A 19,435-nucleotide genomic window follows, 5' to 3' on the forward strand; every position below is an offset into this window, starting at 1 on the left:
CGAAAATGAGTAAGGAAGGAGAGGAAAGACTTGGGCAATGAATTAAGGATCGCATCCTTACCGAGCTGCTCGTGCAGGGGAAAGCCCAGTTTAGTTAGGCGCTCAATCATTTCGATCATGTACAGTATAAGATCAGTGACTGAGGCTCCATCCCTCATTCGAGCATTAAAAATGGCACAACTAGTTTTGTGCCTTTCAACGTCGTCAGGCGTGCTAAAGGAGTCGTTCAACATTTGAAGCATCTTCTATGGCTGGGCGTTCTCGAATCTGCGGCTGAACTCATCATTCATTGCCGCCAGCATAATGCACCGAACGGTGGTGCGGTCGTTGAGCCACTTCTGATAAGTATCTCGGACCGTCCCTCTAACGTTCGGGACTGGCTCAGGTGCCGGATCCGTTACTACATAAAGGATCCGCTTATGCTCAAGGACGATTTTTAATTTTCGATATCAGCTATCGAAATTAGGTCCCATGAGCTTGTCATTATCTAATAATGACCGGAGGGACAGGGTAGTGGCCATAGTTGCATAAAGGAAAACCAGACCTCTATTAGTACATAAATTATAAATACTAAAGACTTGGACTTTAGTCTAAAGTTTCTCCCGGTATTTTTATGAACTGGTAGCCTCAACCTCCAATTCGAGAAATTACTTTAATTCCTTAGTGGGTACTAGAATCTACACAGACTACACAAAGAGCCCAACTTTGGTTGGTCAACCCATGTGCATCTATGGGTAGGTTCATAACCAGTTGTTTCTCTAAATAACTTCTAGTAATTGATTTTGCCCCAGAACCTAATCAGTAGGCTTTGGCCTCCACTGAAAAGATCTGGTTAGGTCCAACTATTAACATGATTTGATTTGGTGAATCGGACCAATAAATGATCAGGCCCGACTTTGGCCGGCCAATCTGATCACCATCAGAAAGACTCAAACCAAATTATCATATTATGAATGATAATTCCATTAGTCAATAAGCACCAGGCCTTTGGGCCTCCAATGATTATTAAACTAATGGACTCATTATCACTCACTTAATGGGAGGCTATGACTTAGTTATCAATATAACTTAATCATTTTTAGAGACCTAATAATTTTTGAGGATTTTATTAAAGGATAGATGTGAAGAAAATATCCAGCCAATTTCAATCCTCCCACTGACTTCATCAAGTCAGATTAAAAAGGATTTAATTAAAGCTGGCATTAGGAGCACCTAAATCAGTCAAACTGATTTACCTAATGACATGGGTGAGCCTTAATCACCAAGTGATCTAATCAAAACCTAATTCACCAGGTTGGCCAGGTAAGTGGATCAGTGGTGGGGATAAGTCATTAACTCGTCAGAGATCGAATCACTGCGAGTAGCTCCCGCTTAAAAACCACTGGTCAAACTGCCAAACTTACCTTAGACACCAACCGGTTCATTAGTTTTAATTTGATCAACTTAGTAAATAGGGTTCCACCGCGTAGCCATGAATTAAGTCCATCTTGGTCTAGTTAAAAACATGGACCCATTCAACTACAACTATTGAAGTTGAGTCTAGAGTATCCTTGACCTAATCTAATTCAACTTTTGATTAGATTTGACCAATTACTCTAATTTAGTCCATTTCTTTAAGCTAACCTTAGGTCTAATCCAATTATGGATCTAATTCATCTAACCCATTGACCCACAAGTTTATGCAATTGTCTTAGGTCTTAATTCACAATTCTAGATCTACTAGACAACACTTAATTCTTTTAATTAAGTATTTAGGCTGATGGGTCAGGGTTTGGCATTTCGAGAACAATTTTCAAATTTGAAAGGTTTTATTTTCTGTTCACCAAATATGTTGACTTATTTCACAAATAGATCAGCACATTTCATAAATAGCAATCCTATTGCTAATTACATAACAGAAAATAACTCAATCAAAATAAATCATGAATATTCGTTTAGATCTAATCTAACACGTTCATGATAAATTTCACAATTGAACCTTTACAATTAATTTCTTTCGCTGCTTCATCTGCATGGGATATAATTGCAGCGGCACCCCTATCGTCATAGGAGACCCCATCGAATGGGAGGAAAGGGCCTTTAAACCCTACTTTTCTCCTATGATCGGACGGCCATGGCAACCAACCCAATTCGATTACTTGCTACTTGCATCAAGTATATCTAAATATACCAATTTCAAAATTTAAATTTTAAATTTCAAATTTGAAATTTTAAATTTTGAATTTCAAATTTCAAACAAATTTCAAATTTTAGATTTCAAAATTTTGAATTTCAAATTTTGAATTTCAAATTTTGAATTTTAAATTTTGAATTTCAAATTTGAAATTTCAACCAAATTTCAAATTTTGAATTTCAAATTTTTGAATTTTGAATTTCGAATTTCAAAATTCAAATTTCAAAATTTGAATTTCAAATTTTTGAATTTTAAATTTCGAACAACTTTCAAAATTCCAATTTCAAATTTTGAATTTCAAATTTCAAATTTAAACTTTTAGATTACAACTTAATCTATGCATGCAAATATATATATCATATCTAAGAACCCGCTCTGATACCATTTGTGGGAAAAATTCAGTGCAGGGGTAAAATGGTAATTTTAATTTTTTTTTAAAATTATGATTTTATAGCAAAAAAATATTAATTAATCTAATTAATTAATATGAATTTATCCTACACTAGGATCTAAATATGATATATAGCATGCATGCATTTAAATTTGAAATTCAAATTCGAACAGTAAACACTTTACTGTAATGTGTTCAGAACACAATACCTTTGTGCGGGTAGTAGATCGCCACAATCTGATCATCGTCGGGAGAGTCTGATCGTCACGACGCAGCCACACAGCGTGTTTGGCCTCTGCGGATCGTCCACACGAAGCTCCCGATCTGATCGACTTCTCACGAGTGCAGCTCGTTGAAGAGCTCTTTTGACGACCGATGCTGATCGAACTCCTTCGATCGATGTCTGTCAATTCTTCGAATGCTCCGGATCATCAACAGACGTGCTTGAGAGGATGTTGAAGATCTTCCTGAGATTTTATGGGCTTACGACACTCGCAGCTCACTTTCTCACTTTCCGAACCCCAGGCTAAAATTCTAGGAAACTCACCGAAAATCTTGCACCCACTTTTCTTTCTTTTTCTCTTGGAAGGATATGGATTTCCTTCTCACGCACAAGACTTCTCACGTCCCAGAATTTTTTTTCAAAAATCTTCTTCTTGCACGCCCCACTCTTTTTCTCCTTTTATAACAACCTCAAACGTCTTATCCAAAAGAAAGTATAAAGATGAGTAATTGCACATTTGAATTCAAATCAAATTTTGAATTCAAATGGACACCAACTCATCCCTTATCCACTAAAGGCGTGAGGCGTGGCTTAAATTGTGCATGAAGTGATTTCATGAGAAACCTTTTCTCATGTAATAAATGGGACGTAAAAAAAGAGATAAGGTGCAAAGATTGATTGCCCATTCAAATTCAAACTTTATTTTGAATTTGAATGGCCAACCAATCATCCTTATCCATTCATATGGCACATTAAAGTGGGACGTGGAGAGGGCTTGGCGTGAGGAAAAAATTCATGAGAAGTTCCTTCTCATGAATTCAAGTGGGTGCAATGGAAGTGAGGTGGCGCATGGAGATTGGGTCAAGGTGGTTTCATTATTTAAACCAACCTAATTGAACCAAATAAGTTAGGTCCAATTAGACTAATTTAAACCCAACTTAATTAGGCTTAATTAGGCTCAATAAAATCCTAATCAAATCAGGAATTGACTAAGCCCAATCCCTGATCAAATGAGGGACCAAACCATCTTGACGATTAGGTCAACTCTTAACCTAATCGGGTCAAACCCAACTGAATCCAATTCAATTGGACTTGATCCAAAAATAATTATTCTATCAAATTGAGTTAATTAGCGATCAAATCACTAATTAAACCTCTCATAAATAGTGAGTCCAAATCCGATGGGCAATCAGGCATCAGAATTCATCGATATGTAATCCTGATCGAAAAGTCCCAACCAGTGGGACTCTTGACCCCGGTACCCATAATGTGTGGAACTCGCGATCAGAGAATCTTGATTCTCGATCACTGAGTCCCAAACATGTAGGATTCTACATCAGCCATCAGATCAGATAGGAACCTCTAATGTGTGTGACCCCGCAGGTTCGAACCTAAGCCGATAGTACAGGAACCAATTTCTGTACTAATCGAAGTGACCATCTAGCAATGGTACCCGACGTCCGGATAGGTCGAAAAGTCACAATCGCAATACTCAGAACCTACATGAATATGATTACTGTATAATTCATCCTTTTGACCCCTGTGTTTAGGATGACTCAGGGTTAAACTATCAACCCTGATCAGATCATCCGAATCGTGCCCAACTCAAACAGTCCTGTGACTCCTCACAAGGACTACCCTGGCCAAGATTTTGCTAAATTGAAATACGACTGTACACAGCTCCTAAACTGGAGTGGTCAATCCCATCTTGACACATGCACCGACAAGTCAGGTATTTGACTACACCCAGCAGCCTTCCGTCACTGAATTAGAAATTCAGGTAGTCCAGTGCCTAAGTGCAGTGAGTTGCTTGCAAGTCACCGTGGCGGTCTCAGGTCGGAGGAATATTTATACCCATATTCTATCGGAGCAAATTTTGACAGCAGAAATAGCTCCAGAGTCGGTCACGTTCAATGCAGATGTATCCTTACATCTCACCTGTATGCCATACCAGTGTCTCCACACTCATTGGTTAAAAGGACAACCAACCTATATGGCACACAACGACCTATGCTTGATAAACGTTGTCGTCCTTGGTAACAACGTATCATTTGGTCGCGAACAGATTTAGGGACTAAACGACAAATCCTCCTTTGTCGAGTCTAAATAGTCCTAAGGACTTCACCACAACATAGGAGTTCATTAGAAGATGAAACATTTTGTGATGAAAAATACCAAAATAATTTTTATTAATTCATAATTCATGTACAAATACAAAAATTAGCACAACCGTCAACAGGCTGACGATTGGCTTTGGGACACTATTCCCAACATCTAAAACATTGACATGCACCCAAACCTGACACGTACCCAACTCCATGTAGCATAGCATATTGGTTTCGAGTTTCGACCTATCACAAACACTAAACATGTGCTTTGTTCATGAATTGAAAACACTGTTCATTTAGGCTGAAACGGCTGAAAACAGCCAGAACTAGTCCAAATTGTGCTCAGTTTTTACCTACTGGGCTAAGGAATTTATTTCAACAATTATGTAAATTGTAAAACTAGAGAAGTGATTGGAATTTGATAAGCATCTAACAATAAATTTCAGGTGAAGGCTTGCAAATCCTTTGGGTTATGTTACGATGCTATTACATAACTTCAAGATGCATTTCTTATATTTTTCAGAACATTTTTGTTATTCATATAGAGATATTAGTGTAGAGAGCGGGCCTTGATGCAGTGGTAAGGTTGCTCCATTCTGATTTAGGTGTCATGGCTCCAAAACATGGTAACAAGCTCTCTACATGCAGGTTAAGGCTGCATACATCTCCATGTCAACTGACATAGTTGAATTACGGTTCAGCATCAATGTGTTGTTTTTTCTCCATCACACAAGCAGATACAAAGATGAAATAATGTGTGATGTCATTTCAATGACTGTATATCTAATTTTATGTAGATTATAGTTACTTGACAAGGAAGTAATTTGCAATGGTTTACTAAATGTTATTCAATGAAGGACAAGAAGTTATACTTTCATGAGAGATTTGACAAAAGATGCACCTTGCAAACCTCAAGTATAGCTTGAAAGACTTCTGTAGTTCTATGCATGAGTACACTTGGGCAAATGCATGAGCTGCATCAAATATGGAAAAGTAGCAGAGAGCTGAATCAAATAATATAGACATGTGAGACAGAAACCTGAGAATGCATTGGTGACCCTAAATTTGTGTTGAAGGGTCAGAAAAGAGGTGGAAACACCTAAGGAAACAAGGATGAAGATGATGAAAGGACATTTGAAAAGCATGTAATAGTAGCAAATGTTATACTTTATTGGAATAATTCTCAAAAAGGGATCTGTAAATAACCCTAGCATTGTTCAGTATGATTCAATAACTGTACGTGTCTTGCATGATAATATTTGCAATTAAATTGGTAATATTCTTTTTTCGGGCAGTTACTGTTATTGGATGTTGAAAGTACTTTTATTATCTTATTGCTTTATTTGAGTCAGAGTTGGTCTGAGATTAATTGATTTATCTATTTAAAGTTACACCTTATTTTTCACAAATTAGACTTTGTGTTAACACTAATTGTATCTGGCTTGATCACATTGTATTTCCGGACTTTAGCTGAACCTGCTTCTCTGCTATCTTTACGGTTTAGTGACTAGAATAAGCTTCTTAACAGGTTTCATCAAGTGGACAGCGATGAATTGACCATTGCAGTGAACTTTTGGTGGAAGTCAAATTTGATGTCTCGCATGTTAGAGCATATGGATGGATACTATTTACGCCGGATATTGAGCAGGTATCACTCTTGTTTCTACAGGTTGATTTTCTTTGGGTAGCTAAGAGGTACTATTGCATCTAGTTTGCGGTATCCGTTTTGGAGTGCATTCTGCAATACTTTATGCTTTCAGTGCATAGTATATGGTAATTGTAGAAAGATCATTTGCGCCAAACTAATGCATTCGGAGCAACCCGCTAAATTATCATATGCATAAAGTTTAGGTGATTATGAAATCTCTTGATGTGTTATGATATTTCTTTCTTTGTGAAATAACTGACATCAGTTTCTTTTTCTTTTCCTTTTTTTCTTTTTTATGATGGGGATTGCTTGTCAAACCATTGACATATAGAAAAGATTGGTTGACAAGGAGATGGTATGCATCTTACTAATTTCATCTTTCCTTTATATATACAAACTTTGCCTTTTGTTATCTTTATATGTATTAAGGAAGCACATAGCAAGCATTTTGTTGGATAATATGCTTTGCATTATTGCTATTATCGCATAACTTCTTTTCTTTGTAAGGATGCAAAAATCTTTCCTGCTTTCATTTCATTGAGTTGAAGTTGAAAGCTGAAAATTGGAGCATGTATGGTATCTGATTACTTTAGTTGCTTGACTGTATCTTGCACATGTTTTGAATAAATCCAGTTGGTTGTGAGAGATTAGTATTCCCTTTGTCATCTTCCAGGTATCTTCCAGCAGTTGAAAGTCCCAACTTGCTGGAACGAATGTAAATAGAATGTGTACGTTAGTCACATGACAATGTGATTTAACTTGAAATGCTCTGTTATTTTGTTGTTTTTTAAATTTCATCCATGATTTATTGGTCCTGATTGCTAAGGTACTGCCATCATACTGCTACTCATATTGGTGTTAATTTTTTCATGCATAATATTTCAGTGCTTGCTTTAATGGTGTTATATTAGTTTGCATCAAATAGAATGTTAGTCTGTAGTTTGATGATGGAGAGGCTTGGTCTGCAAGAGACTGATAGGATCATGTGGTATCAGTACCATGGTTGCCTGATATTAGATGGAATTATATATGCAAAGTTATCCTGTAAACTTTAGAATCATTATAACAGCTCACAAATAATTACCACATTAAACAAGTTTCTCACTTATAACTGGACTAAGAGCATGAATGATATGCTAAACGTATCTTAGTAACATTTTGACACTACTTTTAGATAAAATTATGAGTTATGACCATTTTTATGAAAGTAATCCGAAGCTTCCATGCAAAAATGCATGATCTTATATAATTAATGTATGCTTTGAAAGACCAAACCTGTTTATATGTCATTTTAAGCAATCAAGCCCTGGAGTGATCTTCTTTTCCTGAAAAGGCTGTATATATGGTTAGAAATCTCTGAAGAATAGGAGCAAGATAATTCTCCAATATGTTGGAAAAAGAACAATTTGTTTGGAAGATGAAATTTAAGATCTTATTTTGAACACTTAGCAATGGGAGATAGTGAATGTGAAAATTTAAGTAAATGAGCAAGAAGCATTTCAGTTATTTTGACCATTAAAAATATAAAGATTTTTATGGAAGTGGATAGACTCTGAGTTAGTTGTGAATCAGTTGTATCAAGGACCTTGGAACCGTACTGCAGCGCGTGCCGACCAGCCGGTGGTACGGTTCGGTATGGATCCGTACCGTTTCGTGCCGGGCCGAACTGACAGGGTAGAGAAGGGCAGAGGGAGAAGAAAGAGAGAAATAGAGAGAGAGGGGGAGAGAACGAGAGAGAGAGGAAGAGAGGGCCTTCGACGGCCGTCGGAGGACCTGAGGGAGGCCAAGGCCGGACGAGGGCCTTCGCCCTCCCATGTGAAATAGGGGTTCACCCCTGTTTCACATTTTTTTTTTTGATGTTTATCACGTGGCAACCCAGTTGCTGACTCCTCCCTTTTTTATTTATTTTATAATTTTGGTTGAAGAAGAAAAATGCGAAACAGGGGTGAACCCCTGTTTCGCATGGGAGGGCGGAGGCCGTCCTCGGTCTTGGCTGCCCTCAGATCCCTCGGCATGGGCTCGTCGGCTATCAGAGACATTGCGGTAGCGGTGCCATCCGTCCGGAGGCCTCTGACGGCTTCTGAACATCTTGTAAGGCTCTTTTCCTCTCTCTCCTTCCCTCCCTCCACCCGTATAGAGGCCTCTAGACATCCGCTAAGGCTCTTTCCCTCTCTCTCCTTCCCTCCCTCCACCTGTACCTAGTTCAGCAAGAGCTCTTCTGCCGGAGGCCCTCTCTTCCTCTCCCTCTCCTTCTCTCCCCTCCCCTCTCTCTCTTCCTCTCTTTCTTCTTCTCCCTCCGAGATGGCCGCTATGCCGTTTTGTATGCCGGAACCGGACTGGTTTTCCGTCAGTACGGTTCGTCAGGGTCGAAACCGTCCGGTTCGGGATGGTTTGAAAATCGATGAGTCATATTCATGTCTTGTACTATTGTTAATGACTAAGGAAATTTGGAACTTTGACATTGGCTGTATATCTTTAGTAGTTCTGGCATTTTTTTTAGTATAGTCTTGTTCTTCTTATATTAGCTTTCAGTATAAGCACTCCAAGAAGTTTCAGAGACCCAGGCATTATGATGAACTTCAAATCACCAACTAAGTGCAATTATCTGAGAAATTTATCTCATTCTTTGTTCATTAACTTTTCAAACCTCCACCTGTTGTTTGAAAGCAAGAAAGTTGCTATAGTTGCCCCTTGTTGGGCCCAAATAATGCTTTTCTGTCATCTAGTCTCATGAAGAACCAAAGAAATGATCAAAACTAGTTACTACCAGATAAGACGGCATCAACTGCTTACATTTATCCATTTTCACAATTATTTTTTTTAAAAATCCATCATCCTTTATATTTTATGTTATCATTATTATCGCATCTTGCAGGCCTAGGGTTTGGACTGCCTAATAAGTTGGAGGTTCTTTTTCCAAGGACTATTAAGGTTTCAGATCAATTTCTGCATGCTGTCCAGATATTCTGCGGCAGTGGTACCGAATTGAATGCAGGAACCCACTAGATTGGGATCTCCTATGGTTCCATAATGCAGTTATGAAAGATAGTCTAATGTTATCCAGAAATTCCAGCATGCACACGCACAAAGATGTCATGCAGAAATCACAGGAATATTACATAATAATGACGAAGCAATCATAAGAAGACACTTCGATTCAAGAAAGTTGAGCATAGGGGAGATCTGTGTCAGATCAGATAATAATAGCAGAAGTTAACAATTATTCCTGCAAAAATAGAGTGGGGAAGAATAAGAGGGTCACAAGATGGATGAAGAAGATGAAGACCTTGAATTTTTGCCCCAAATATCCAATTTAAGTATATAATGTTCCATACAGGATCTTGTAGAAATAACAAATCTAAATTCTGAGATGCGTATAACTCCATGAGATAGTCTGGCCCTTTGCATGGTGATAAGGGCAGGAGGATGTGGTGTAATCCCCCATAAATCAAGGTATTACTGGTAGATTTAGATTCAAATTTGAATTTAGTTCTGGTTTCACACTTCTTTGGAAGCCTGTCTTTCAAGTGATGGTATGAAATGGAAGCAGATCCAACTGCATATCTGATTATCAGTGTGAAATCTGATGTTTGACAGCAGTGTTTAGCTCAGCAGAGAGAGAATAGGTAAGAGCGTAGAGGAGAGAGAATCGGCAGAATATAAGAATAAGAAGGTAGGGCAGAAGAATGTAGGCCAGCAGCAACTTTTTAATCTCAAAATAAACTCTACATATGTATGTTTTTTAATTGCATCAGCAAGCCACCTGTCCTAACTCTGCCAGGACTCTTTAAAAAGGAAATGATCTCATCCAAAAACAACTAAGCAATACCTTTACTTGATAAGAACAGCTGGCCTCCATTTTGACAGCAATTAAGACTCTTAGTCAAGACATGAAAACTATAAAACATCGACTAAAATATGAAAAAACGATCAAGTTATGTATCATGGTACTGTAGCTTAGCTTGTAATGCTGAACAGTGTGCTGCGGTTTTTGGCAGTGTGCTGCAGTTTTTGGCCGATGTGTTGCTTTTTTGGTTAAATCTTGTTGCATCAGGATGGAATTGTGGGTGTGTGGAATAGGAGAGAGGAGGCATGCGCTCCTTCCTATCCTCTTTTTTCTAGTGGTTGGCTCCTCCCATGTGCCTGTAAATTAGGTTTGCTGACATAGCTTGCAAGTTTAGCCACATCGGCAACAAATCTAAGTGTTGCAGAGGAACATGAGAAATATCTTAAGCCTCTATTTGCTGTTGAATTACAGACATGAAAAGAGGGACATTGAATAGATGGGTATATGATTATGTTTCCTTGAATGTCATTAAAGGACTTCTTAATTGACTATTGTTATTTTAGTATGACAATCATCTAGCATGTGTCTAACAGTTAGACTCTAACCATTCTAACTTTAATGGGGGTCCCCAGGAAAAATTTAGGTTGTTTTTGAATGATTGAAATAGATATGGAAAAAATAGGGTATAAAATAAGCAGCCCTAACCATCTACCAAATTGACTAATGTCATTTTAAGATGATAATCTCATTGAATGCTTCTGTTATCTATAACCAAATTCTAAGATTTGCAAGTGTTCCCAAGCTATAACAAGGAACTTATTGAACTGTCAGAACTTTGTTGAAATTAGAACCTTGCATCAAGCTTAAACACACAATTAGCAGAAATGTCCAGCATATGACGGTAGGAAAAATAACAAAACATCATTAATTCATTATCAAACTCTGCAAGATTAATTGATGATCATTATTGGTTGCTTGAAAGCCTGTGAGGTTATGATCATCCTTCCTAACAGACCCAAATGTAGTTGATGAGGATTTCTCATCATCTAATCAATCCTTCATGATCAATTTCTTAGCCTGTTTCACCCACTTTGGAATATCCCTCTCTCTTTCCTCTTGCACCTACTTCTAGATGCTTTAGCAACTTTTAATCAAGCTTGTATTAATTATGTTGTATCAGATGGACAAATTTTAGTTCTGTTACTCTGTATATAAGTCATATTGTGAAGTATCATATGCACCGAGCATGTGAGTGTCTTGTTTTATTGATATTCTTATAAAAAATACAAACTTAGCTTTTTGTGTTGCTTCTTTCTTACTCCTACACTGAAATCTGCTCTAACACCAGCTGCTATTGGATCTCCTTTCAAAAGCTTTTTAGGAATTGTGCCTTTTAGCCAAAATGGAAAACCATGTGAATGAAGGATAACCATGGATAAGTCTCTCTGCTACCTTCCAAAGGCATCCGTTGGATTAACGTCTATTTATGTATTATATAGGACCATCTCAGTTGTTGGTAATAAATGTTTGACCTGGATTTATTACGTGCACAAGTGCCAAGCATTGATGAGTTCACCTCCAATAACTTATTAATCCAAGCAGTATCTGCAACTTCATTTAAAGTTTATAAACCACTTAGACAAATTAACTATCCAAAATCTTCTCCTTCACATGTAAAGGTTGTCTAGGAGTCATGTTTGGGGCCTTTTGTGTGCATCCTTGATTTTTTAGTTTGGAGATTTGTTGCGATATTTCTTGTACCTATTAAGATTTTCATGTTTAAGTTACAAATTTTTAGTGTGCAAGGATTGATTCTTCTTCCTTTTGGTATAGGACAGGATCAGATTTTGCACAACAGTATGGTTTGTAATTTTAAAGGTAGAGAAAATCATGCAGTCACTCATGAAGACTCAGAAGGTTTGCTTTCCTTACATGCCATTTTTTTAATGAAGCATTTTCAGAAAATATATAACTAATAACTTTGTGGAGTTTTCAAGCTTTTGTGCCATCATCCCTAGAATCACTTGAGATTGGTTGTGAAAAAATTAGTATTAAGTGGCATGATTTGAAGTAGCTGGTGTAGTCATATTGGAGTAGTTAAAACTAAGTGTTTATTTGGGAACAAAAATTGACATCACGTAAATGTAACTTTAGCATATTAACATCCTGGAGAGCTTGTGGAGGCATTGGTTCTGGCATGAAGCTTTTCTCTCCCCATCCTGGATCATATTTGTTGCTTGGCTTCCATGATAATAGGAACAGACTTCTTTTTTTTGTATTCAGAATGGAATTTGATCATTTTTTGTCGTCTTTCTGATAGCCTGTATGAGAAGTGTGTCATTCCTTTTATGTCCAGGTGTCCTGCATTTTATTTAACTAATAAAATTGTAGATTCTCGTCCTGCCTTTTGCCAAAAAAATTCTTTTCCATTTCTTTAGGAGTCTGGTAAATATAAAGAGGAAACCAAAGCAAACACCAACCATGGGTTATCCCAACTAATTTGAGAAATAGTGCAAACTCAAGAATTAAATACTATAATGCTAAAACATTTTTCATATGCTTGTGTATTATGGTGCCTCAACCAAAGTTTATAAAGTTATAATGCTAATTTCATATTCCTCATCCCTTTTTTTTTTTGGGTTGGGGGTTGGCATTGCCTAAAAATCCATTTATTATGTAGTGAAAAACAAGTTATGAATTTAACAACATGCATGAGCACCTTATGTGATTCTTATGTTGCTAGCTGTTTATATCAATCTACACAAAATCTTTTGTAGAAAAGATCATACCACATCTACTCCCAAAAATACTTCCCTTTTTCTTCTTTTCTTTCTAATCCACATAAAAGGCACCTCTACAATTTGTCAGTATTGCTGCTTTAGATTTCAAAAGATATTATTGCGACCTTCCACAAGTATACCTAGAATTCTAGACTGATCTATGATGGACAAATATGGAAGGGTACTATGATTATGCTTGTTAAAAAGGAGTATTTCTTATAACAAGAACCAAAAATGTTTCTGTTTGTTCTCCTTCTACATTCATAGATTATAAATTTATAATATTTGTAGGCTAGTTGCTAATGCATCCAAGGATTTAAGCCTTTAAGGGGTTACCAACTGGAATCAATGATATTTTTCAAATATGATTGAAAAAGGATTAGTTTGAAGGAGAAATTAATGAAGTAGCAGCTATCTGAACGAAGATATGATATCTGAGCAATGAGGAGTGACTTCATGAAGAAGCCCTGGAACCTCCAAGAGAGAGATTTTATTTCTTGACACTTACCAACAGGCCTTTAAGTCTGACATATATCACAAGAATTGATTTAATATAAAGCAGACCATTTTAATCGGGTTTAACTTTTATCCAATTAAGCAACTAAAATGGACTGTTGAGCTTTTGAGTTTAAATTTTCCTTCAATTGAGAATATATAATTAAATCGAGAAAATTTTTAATCTAATCCGAATATTATTGTATAAGATGATGCATAGGTCCTATTTAAAGTACTCTATGAAACCCCTTTGAACAGTATCTTAAGTGTTCTATTTCACAATCCTATATTTCACCTTTTGTTATCTGAGATCTCTTATGTTCAATCAAGGGATTGAGAACTCAGCACTGGTTTAGGTTTTGGTAGTTTCATCAGTTCCAGCTCCAATTTTTGCAGTTTCAACCAAACAAGACTAAAAATATTTAAACATTGAGGAAAAGTCGGAAGAATTAAAGATAAACAAGAAAAATATTTGACACGAATCTATAGTTTTTGTTACTCTTTTATGGTTTCTGTCTCTGACTGTATATTTTCAGTTTTTCTGTGCTGAAAGAATTAAAAAAAAATAGAAATTGTTTAAGAAGTAAAAAGTCATGTTTCCAATCATTTAAGTATCATATATCAGTTTTATTTGATGATAATCCAACAAATGACAACATAATTTACATGAGGCTTACCCTTTGTATAGGCAGAGCATTACAGACTAAGTATGATCTAGGTAAATATTGCACGTGTGGCATATCTGGCCGCTAATCATTAGTAATAAATGTTTTTAAGAAACATTAATAGAATGCACTTAAGATCAAGGATTCAGATGCCGGCAAGATGTCCTGCAGGACACCAGGATGGGGTATCTCTCATGTGTTAGGAAAGGACCATCCCGCCAATGTCTCAGCATCTCGATCGGGGCGTCTTGAGACATCTCCTGTCCCAAATGTCAGAATGGAGCGGGACGGCGGCACATCTCATCCCATGAAAAAATCGGGACAACCCCATCTCACGGGATTTAAAACCTTGTTTGAGATTGTTCATTTATAGCTAATTTGTAGAATTTTAGCCCTTAGGATTTTTTCTAATTGGCATTTCTAAGTATTATTTTGCACCATTATTCTTTTATCTTAAATTGGAATAACTAGTTGTGTTTTTTTAGAAACTCTGCCTTAAATTTTGGAGAGCAAGATATAAATTCTTCATAATACTTGGATTGTATTACAAAATTTGCATGCTTATCCTTAAATTGTCTCCTTTAAATTGTCAAATTTTCATTTTGCTTTCTTCTGGATATTAAGCATAAACTTGTCTACTATTCAGAAACATTATCCTGCCAAAGTTACCATTGTGATTGTTTTATCAACTTACAGGTATCCATGTCTTCGATTCCAATCACCAGAGAGAGGGCTCAAAAGTGAATCGTGACAAGCATGGTCTGTTGCAGCAGCTAGAACCCCATGCACTTCATCTGCTGTATGAACTTTTATCTTTGGTTCATGATGCTGTTAAAGTTAGTGGCCAAGATCAAGCTGTGGATTCCAATTATTCGAAAGATCTATCAGTCAATCCAAGGGCTGAATACAATCAGATTACAACAGATAGTTCTTGTCTCATGGAACATGATCCTGTTGCAAACATCTTTTGGGCTGTTGAACCACTTTTACTACAGAGAATCCTACTAGTCATGGTGGTAAGCATGAATTCTCTTACTAGTCATGTTGATTTTGTGATTGTTTTTTCTTATATTATAATATAATGATGCATCACTATATATGCCATAGTTTACATAGAAATAAAAAACTTTAAACATAAAATAAATGTTCTACTTCTACGTAATTAGCTTTACTATCTAATTCCTTCACTGAAAATTATAAACAAGCTAGTGTTATGAAAATAAAACTTTTGTTGGCATATTGTCTTTGTCATGCTGTTGCCTTTAGGGATTGCAGATTCATACCAAACCACCTAGTTCAGGATCTACTGAACCACACAGGTAGTGGATTGGGATGGTTCTAGTGTTTGAAACAAGAAAACGACGAGAAGGGGGAGAGGGAGAAAGAACGAGAGGAAAAGAGATGGAGAGGGGGAGGGAAGGAAAGGGATAGGCCATTGGAGGCCACCAGAGGAGGAGGGAGAAAAAAAGAGATGAAGAGAGAGAGAGGCGGAGGGAAGGACATAGAGAGGCCATGGAGGCTACCAGAGGCCTGCGGAGGCCTCCACAGGACCGGAGGAGGGCGGAGAGCCATCCTCTGGATCGAAATAGGGGTGACTCGCCCCTATTTCTTTAGATCGAAATAGGATCGAAATAGGGGTGACTCGCCCCTATTTCTCTAGATCGAAATAGGGGAGACTCACCCCTGTTTTTTTTTACTTTTGCTGATTCAGTAAAGTTGACAACTCTGCTACCGACTTCTCTTAAGAAACAAAGGCAAGTCTTTGTTTCAATCTGAAGGAGGGTGAAGCCCCTCCTCCAGTCCTCTGGAGGCCTCCGCAGCTCTTCGACGGTCTCCACCGGCCTTCCTAGCCTTTTCTTCTCCTTCCCTCCCTCCTTCCTCCCTCTCTCTCTTTCTTTCTCATTCTCCCTCTCCCCTGGCCTCTCTATTGTGTTAGTTCAAGCTCGGCACAGAACGACATGGGGGCGGTATCGAACCGTGCCACCGACTGACTGGTTCAAGCCCCAGTATTGGCATAATCAACCTTGCTTGCCTCACTCTTTGCGAATAGAAGCTGCCATTATTAACCATATTAACCTTTTAATCATCATAAAGCTATAATTAGCTCATAAGCTGATGATTCAGTGCCACTTGGTATGTTGGACAAATTAAAGATGGCCTATATGTGCATGGAAGGTCCATGGATGAGTGTAATCTAGATTTTTGATTAAGGTTTTTCCTCATCTAGTGTTTGGAAATAAGGCGGAAGAGGAATATTTTGGCTGCTATGATCAAATAAAGATTCAAATACCTCTGCGCTAGGGTTTTGGTGGTGGAGGGGGATGGAAGGAACAATATTTTAATGGTTTTTTAGGCTAGACAGGAGGATCTATAGTTGACCTATGAGTGAAATTCAGCAAACAGTGTATGCAAATCTTTTTTTGTAATATAAGATAGATGATATATGGAAAGGTTGAGAAGAAAATAAAAGAAAGGACCGGTATAACAGGAAGAGACAATAGAATAGACTAAAGAAGAAAGAAATACAGAAGAGAGGGATAGAAGGAGCTGAACCTGGCTAATTAGAAATCTCTTATCCATTCAATAATTTCATGTACAATAATTTGTGAGCCAGCTCTGATAGACCCTTTTATAGGCTGTTTATGACTTTTTCGCTAACTACAAACTCTTTACACCCAACATTTTCCTAAAATGTAAAATTCACAATTGTACAACTTCCTATATAAAAAAGCACCTAAAACAGTTAAAATTTGACTTATCCAACTGAACATATATGTAAAGTAGGACTCTTGCATTAATTCCACTGAAAATAAGACTTTAAAACCCACTTCTAAAAGAACATAAATAAAAGTTCGGAAAATACAAAAAAAATCTAGAATCAGTTAGTATGTTTTATCTGTGATCACTTGGTCAATGTTAGACATCAAAATATGAGTCGAGGAAACTGAAAAATGTAAAAGATAAGTAAAACATTTCAGGAGAATTTATTGAACAGAAAATTTGAGAAACATGACAGACATACTTTGGCAAGTTTGTGAACATGTTCAAGAGATGGTTGAATATATTAACATCAAGATAGTATGATTTTGCACTTAGTTGTTTAGCTAAATTGAGAAGATTTTATAATGAGTAAAGTTCTAGGTATCAAAGTTTGTGTTTTCAAAGCCAGGTAGTACAATTTATCAAATTGAAGGTCCATTATATGTTTTCCTATTGCATCATCTGTCTTGTATATTTATTGGCCAACTACTTTGATGAAATATTGAAACAATCTCTATTATGTCAATCAAGTATATCGATATTGTTGTTCTTAACATTTAAGATAGAGCTGAAAGTCCATAATGTCATTTGTTCAATCAAGGGAACCTCACTTAAATTTTTTCTTAGTCATGGCAAAATATTTTACCCGTGTTGAATGACAGAAAAGAAGATTATATTTATATGATGTTAATCTAATTTTGTCACATTGACTATCATAGTATTATTTGGCAGCATGATTGCATTCTTTCTTTTGAAATGGCAACTTGTTGAAATTTATCACTATACCATTCTTTCTAGAATCATTTCCCAAGAACATTAGAGGCTCTCATTCTACACATGCTTTCACCAACAGCAGCAGAAGTTCTTACACGGAAGTTTGATGAGATGGATCAACTGTCCACTAAAGAACAACAGTACATATAATCCTAATGTCTCTTACTTTTTTAGTAGGTTCACATAGACAATAATTTGTGAAGTCTCTCCATTACGTTTGTTGCAGGGATGAATTTTACCAGCTATTCTATAGCATATTCGATGATCAGTATGCTGCAATGGATTCAATTTTGAATGGAAAGGAGTTGTTCAACTTTCAGGTATCTTGTATGCATGAGTGGTGTATTTTATCTGAAATTAGTTTCTTTGTTATTTTTCTAGCATAACTAGAATGAGATATATTGTTTCCATGGACATAGAATAATGTCTTGATGTCTACTAGATCTCTATTGCTTACTCTATTTTAGATGAGACATGCTTCGTTTAGATATCCATGCATACATAGGATCCAGTGTTTTATTGCCATTGCCTTACCAAATCCGTTATTTTATTTCGGAAAGAAGCATATTGAGGAGAGAAAATAGACGTTCTTCTTACTGCTTCAGATACATCATATTCTGGACCTTGTACATGGCTTTAATATCTATTGAAAGACAATTGCTATTAATTAGGGTTGGAGTTTTCAAGGATGCTTGTACTTGTCCGTGTAATTTTGTGGATTCGAGCACACTGTTGTAAAATCTGTGTAATGAATTGCAGGCATTCAGGAACGTTCTAGATCAGTATCTTGGAGTAAGCACTAACAAGCCCAAATAGTTCATTTTAAACTAACAAAGAATGCATCAGAAGAAATGAGGCCTAGAGCATGATAGTTCCTGAGGACATACTATGTGCTGTATGAAGATGAAGGTTGTCCCTCATTGCTTCTCATCATGTAGCTACACTTCGTCAAATGATTTCTGAATTGTTGCCCACCCCTTTCGGATAATATATATGACAACTGACATTATGCACTAAAGATGGATGCTGGATCTTGCTCTTGTTCATGGGACTGGCTTGTCAAGAAATGTATCTGGATCACTGCCCCCCTTGTGTGGTTGATTAGGGCTTGCACATCATGGGGTTGTTTCAAAGCTCCAATCGTTCAAACTGGGTTTATTAATACAGGTACTGCAAGAACAAACTTTGAAATGTAAGTGGATTTATGAATTCCCAATAGGTTAGTAATCTGACTGGAGATTGCTTCCTTCTACAGACCATAATCTGTACTTGAAGGAACTTGAGCAAGTATTAGCTCTTAGTCTGTTTTGTGGTTGTGGAACCAAGGCAAAGAACTTTTGAAGATCTTAAGCAGACTTCCGTAGATTTTTTATGATTTGGCATGATTCAAACAATTTTTCGTTTGGAAAAACAGCCAAATTTATATGTTTGGATGCAGGGAACTGCTAAATAAACGGATCACTGAAGGAGAAACTCTTCTATTGCTCCTATCAGATAGCCTGTAGGCCCGTACGGTCTCATTCGGTTGTGTGTGTTTCTCAAGTTCCCTTTTTTTTTTTTTTTTTGTCTTTTGTGGGGAGGTGGTCGGACTGCACAAAACCTCAAATAATTGTTCGCCATATCGTATGCAG

The 19,435-nt window shown here is 36.9% G+C and overlaps 1 protein-coding gene across 3 annotated transcripts in view; it reads left to right on the forward strand.

The window, feature by feature from the left end:
* Positions 1-19,435, forward strand: part of LOC105035961 (lysine-specific demethylase JMJ31) — a 121,197-nt gene that overhangs the window by 99,563 nt on the left and 2,199 nt on the right. For 2 of the 3 annotated variants that reach the window (XM_073259544.1, XM_073259542.1), the window contains 7 exons: positions 6,424-6,543; positions 6,880-6,898; positions 12,169-12,247; positions 14,967-15,286; positions 17,829-17,944; positions 18,031-18,124; positions 18,564-19,176. In XM_073259544.1, the coding sequence (XP_073115645.1) occupies positions 6,424-6,543; positions 6,880-6,898; positions 12,169-12,247; positions 14,967-15,286; positions 17,829-17,944; positions 18,031-18,124; positions 18,564-18,620 (805 nt within the window). In that variant the 3' untranslated portion in view covers positions 18,621-19,176. Of the gene's footprint in view, positions 1-6,423; positions 6,544-6,879; positions 6,899-12,168; positions 12,248-14,966; positions 15,287-17,828; positions 17,945-18,030; positions 18,125-18,563; positions 19,177-19,435 lie in introns of those variants that run through there. The other variant, XM_073259543.1, reaches the window with a different exon arrangement.

The sequence above is a fragment of the Elaeis guineensis genome, chromosome 6, assembly GCF_000442705.2.
Source record: "Elaeis guineensis isolate ETL-2024a chromosome 6, EG11, whole genome shotgun sequence".
Lineage (NCBI taxonomy): Eukaryota > Viridiplantae > Streptophyta > Magnoliopsida > Arecales > Arecaceae > Elaeis > Elaeis guineensis.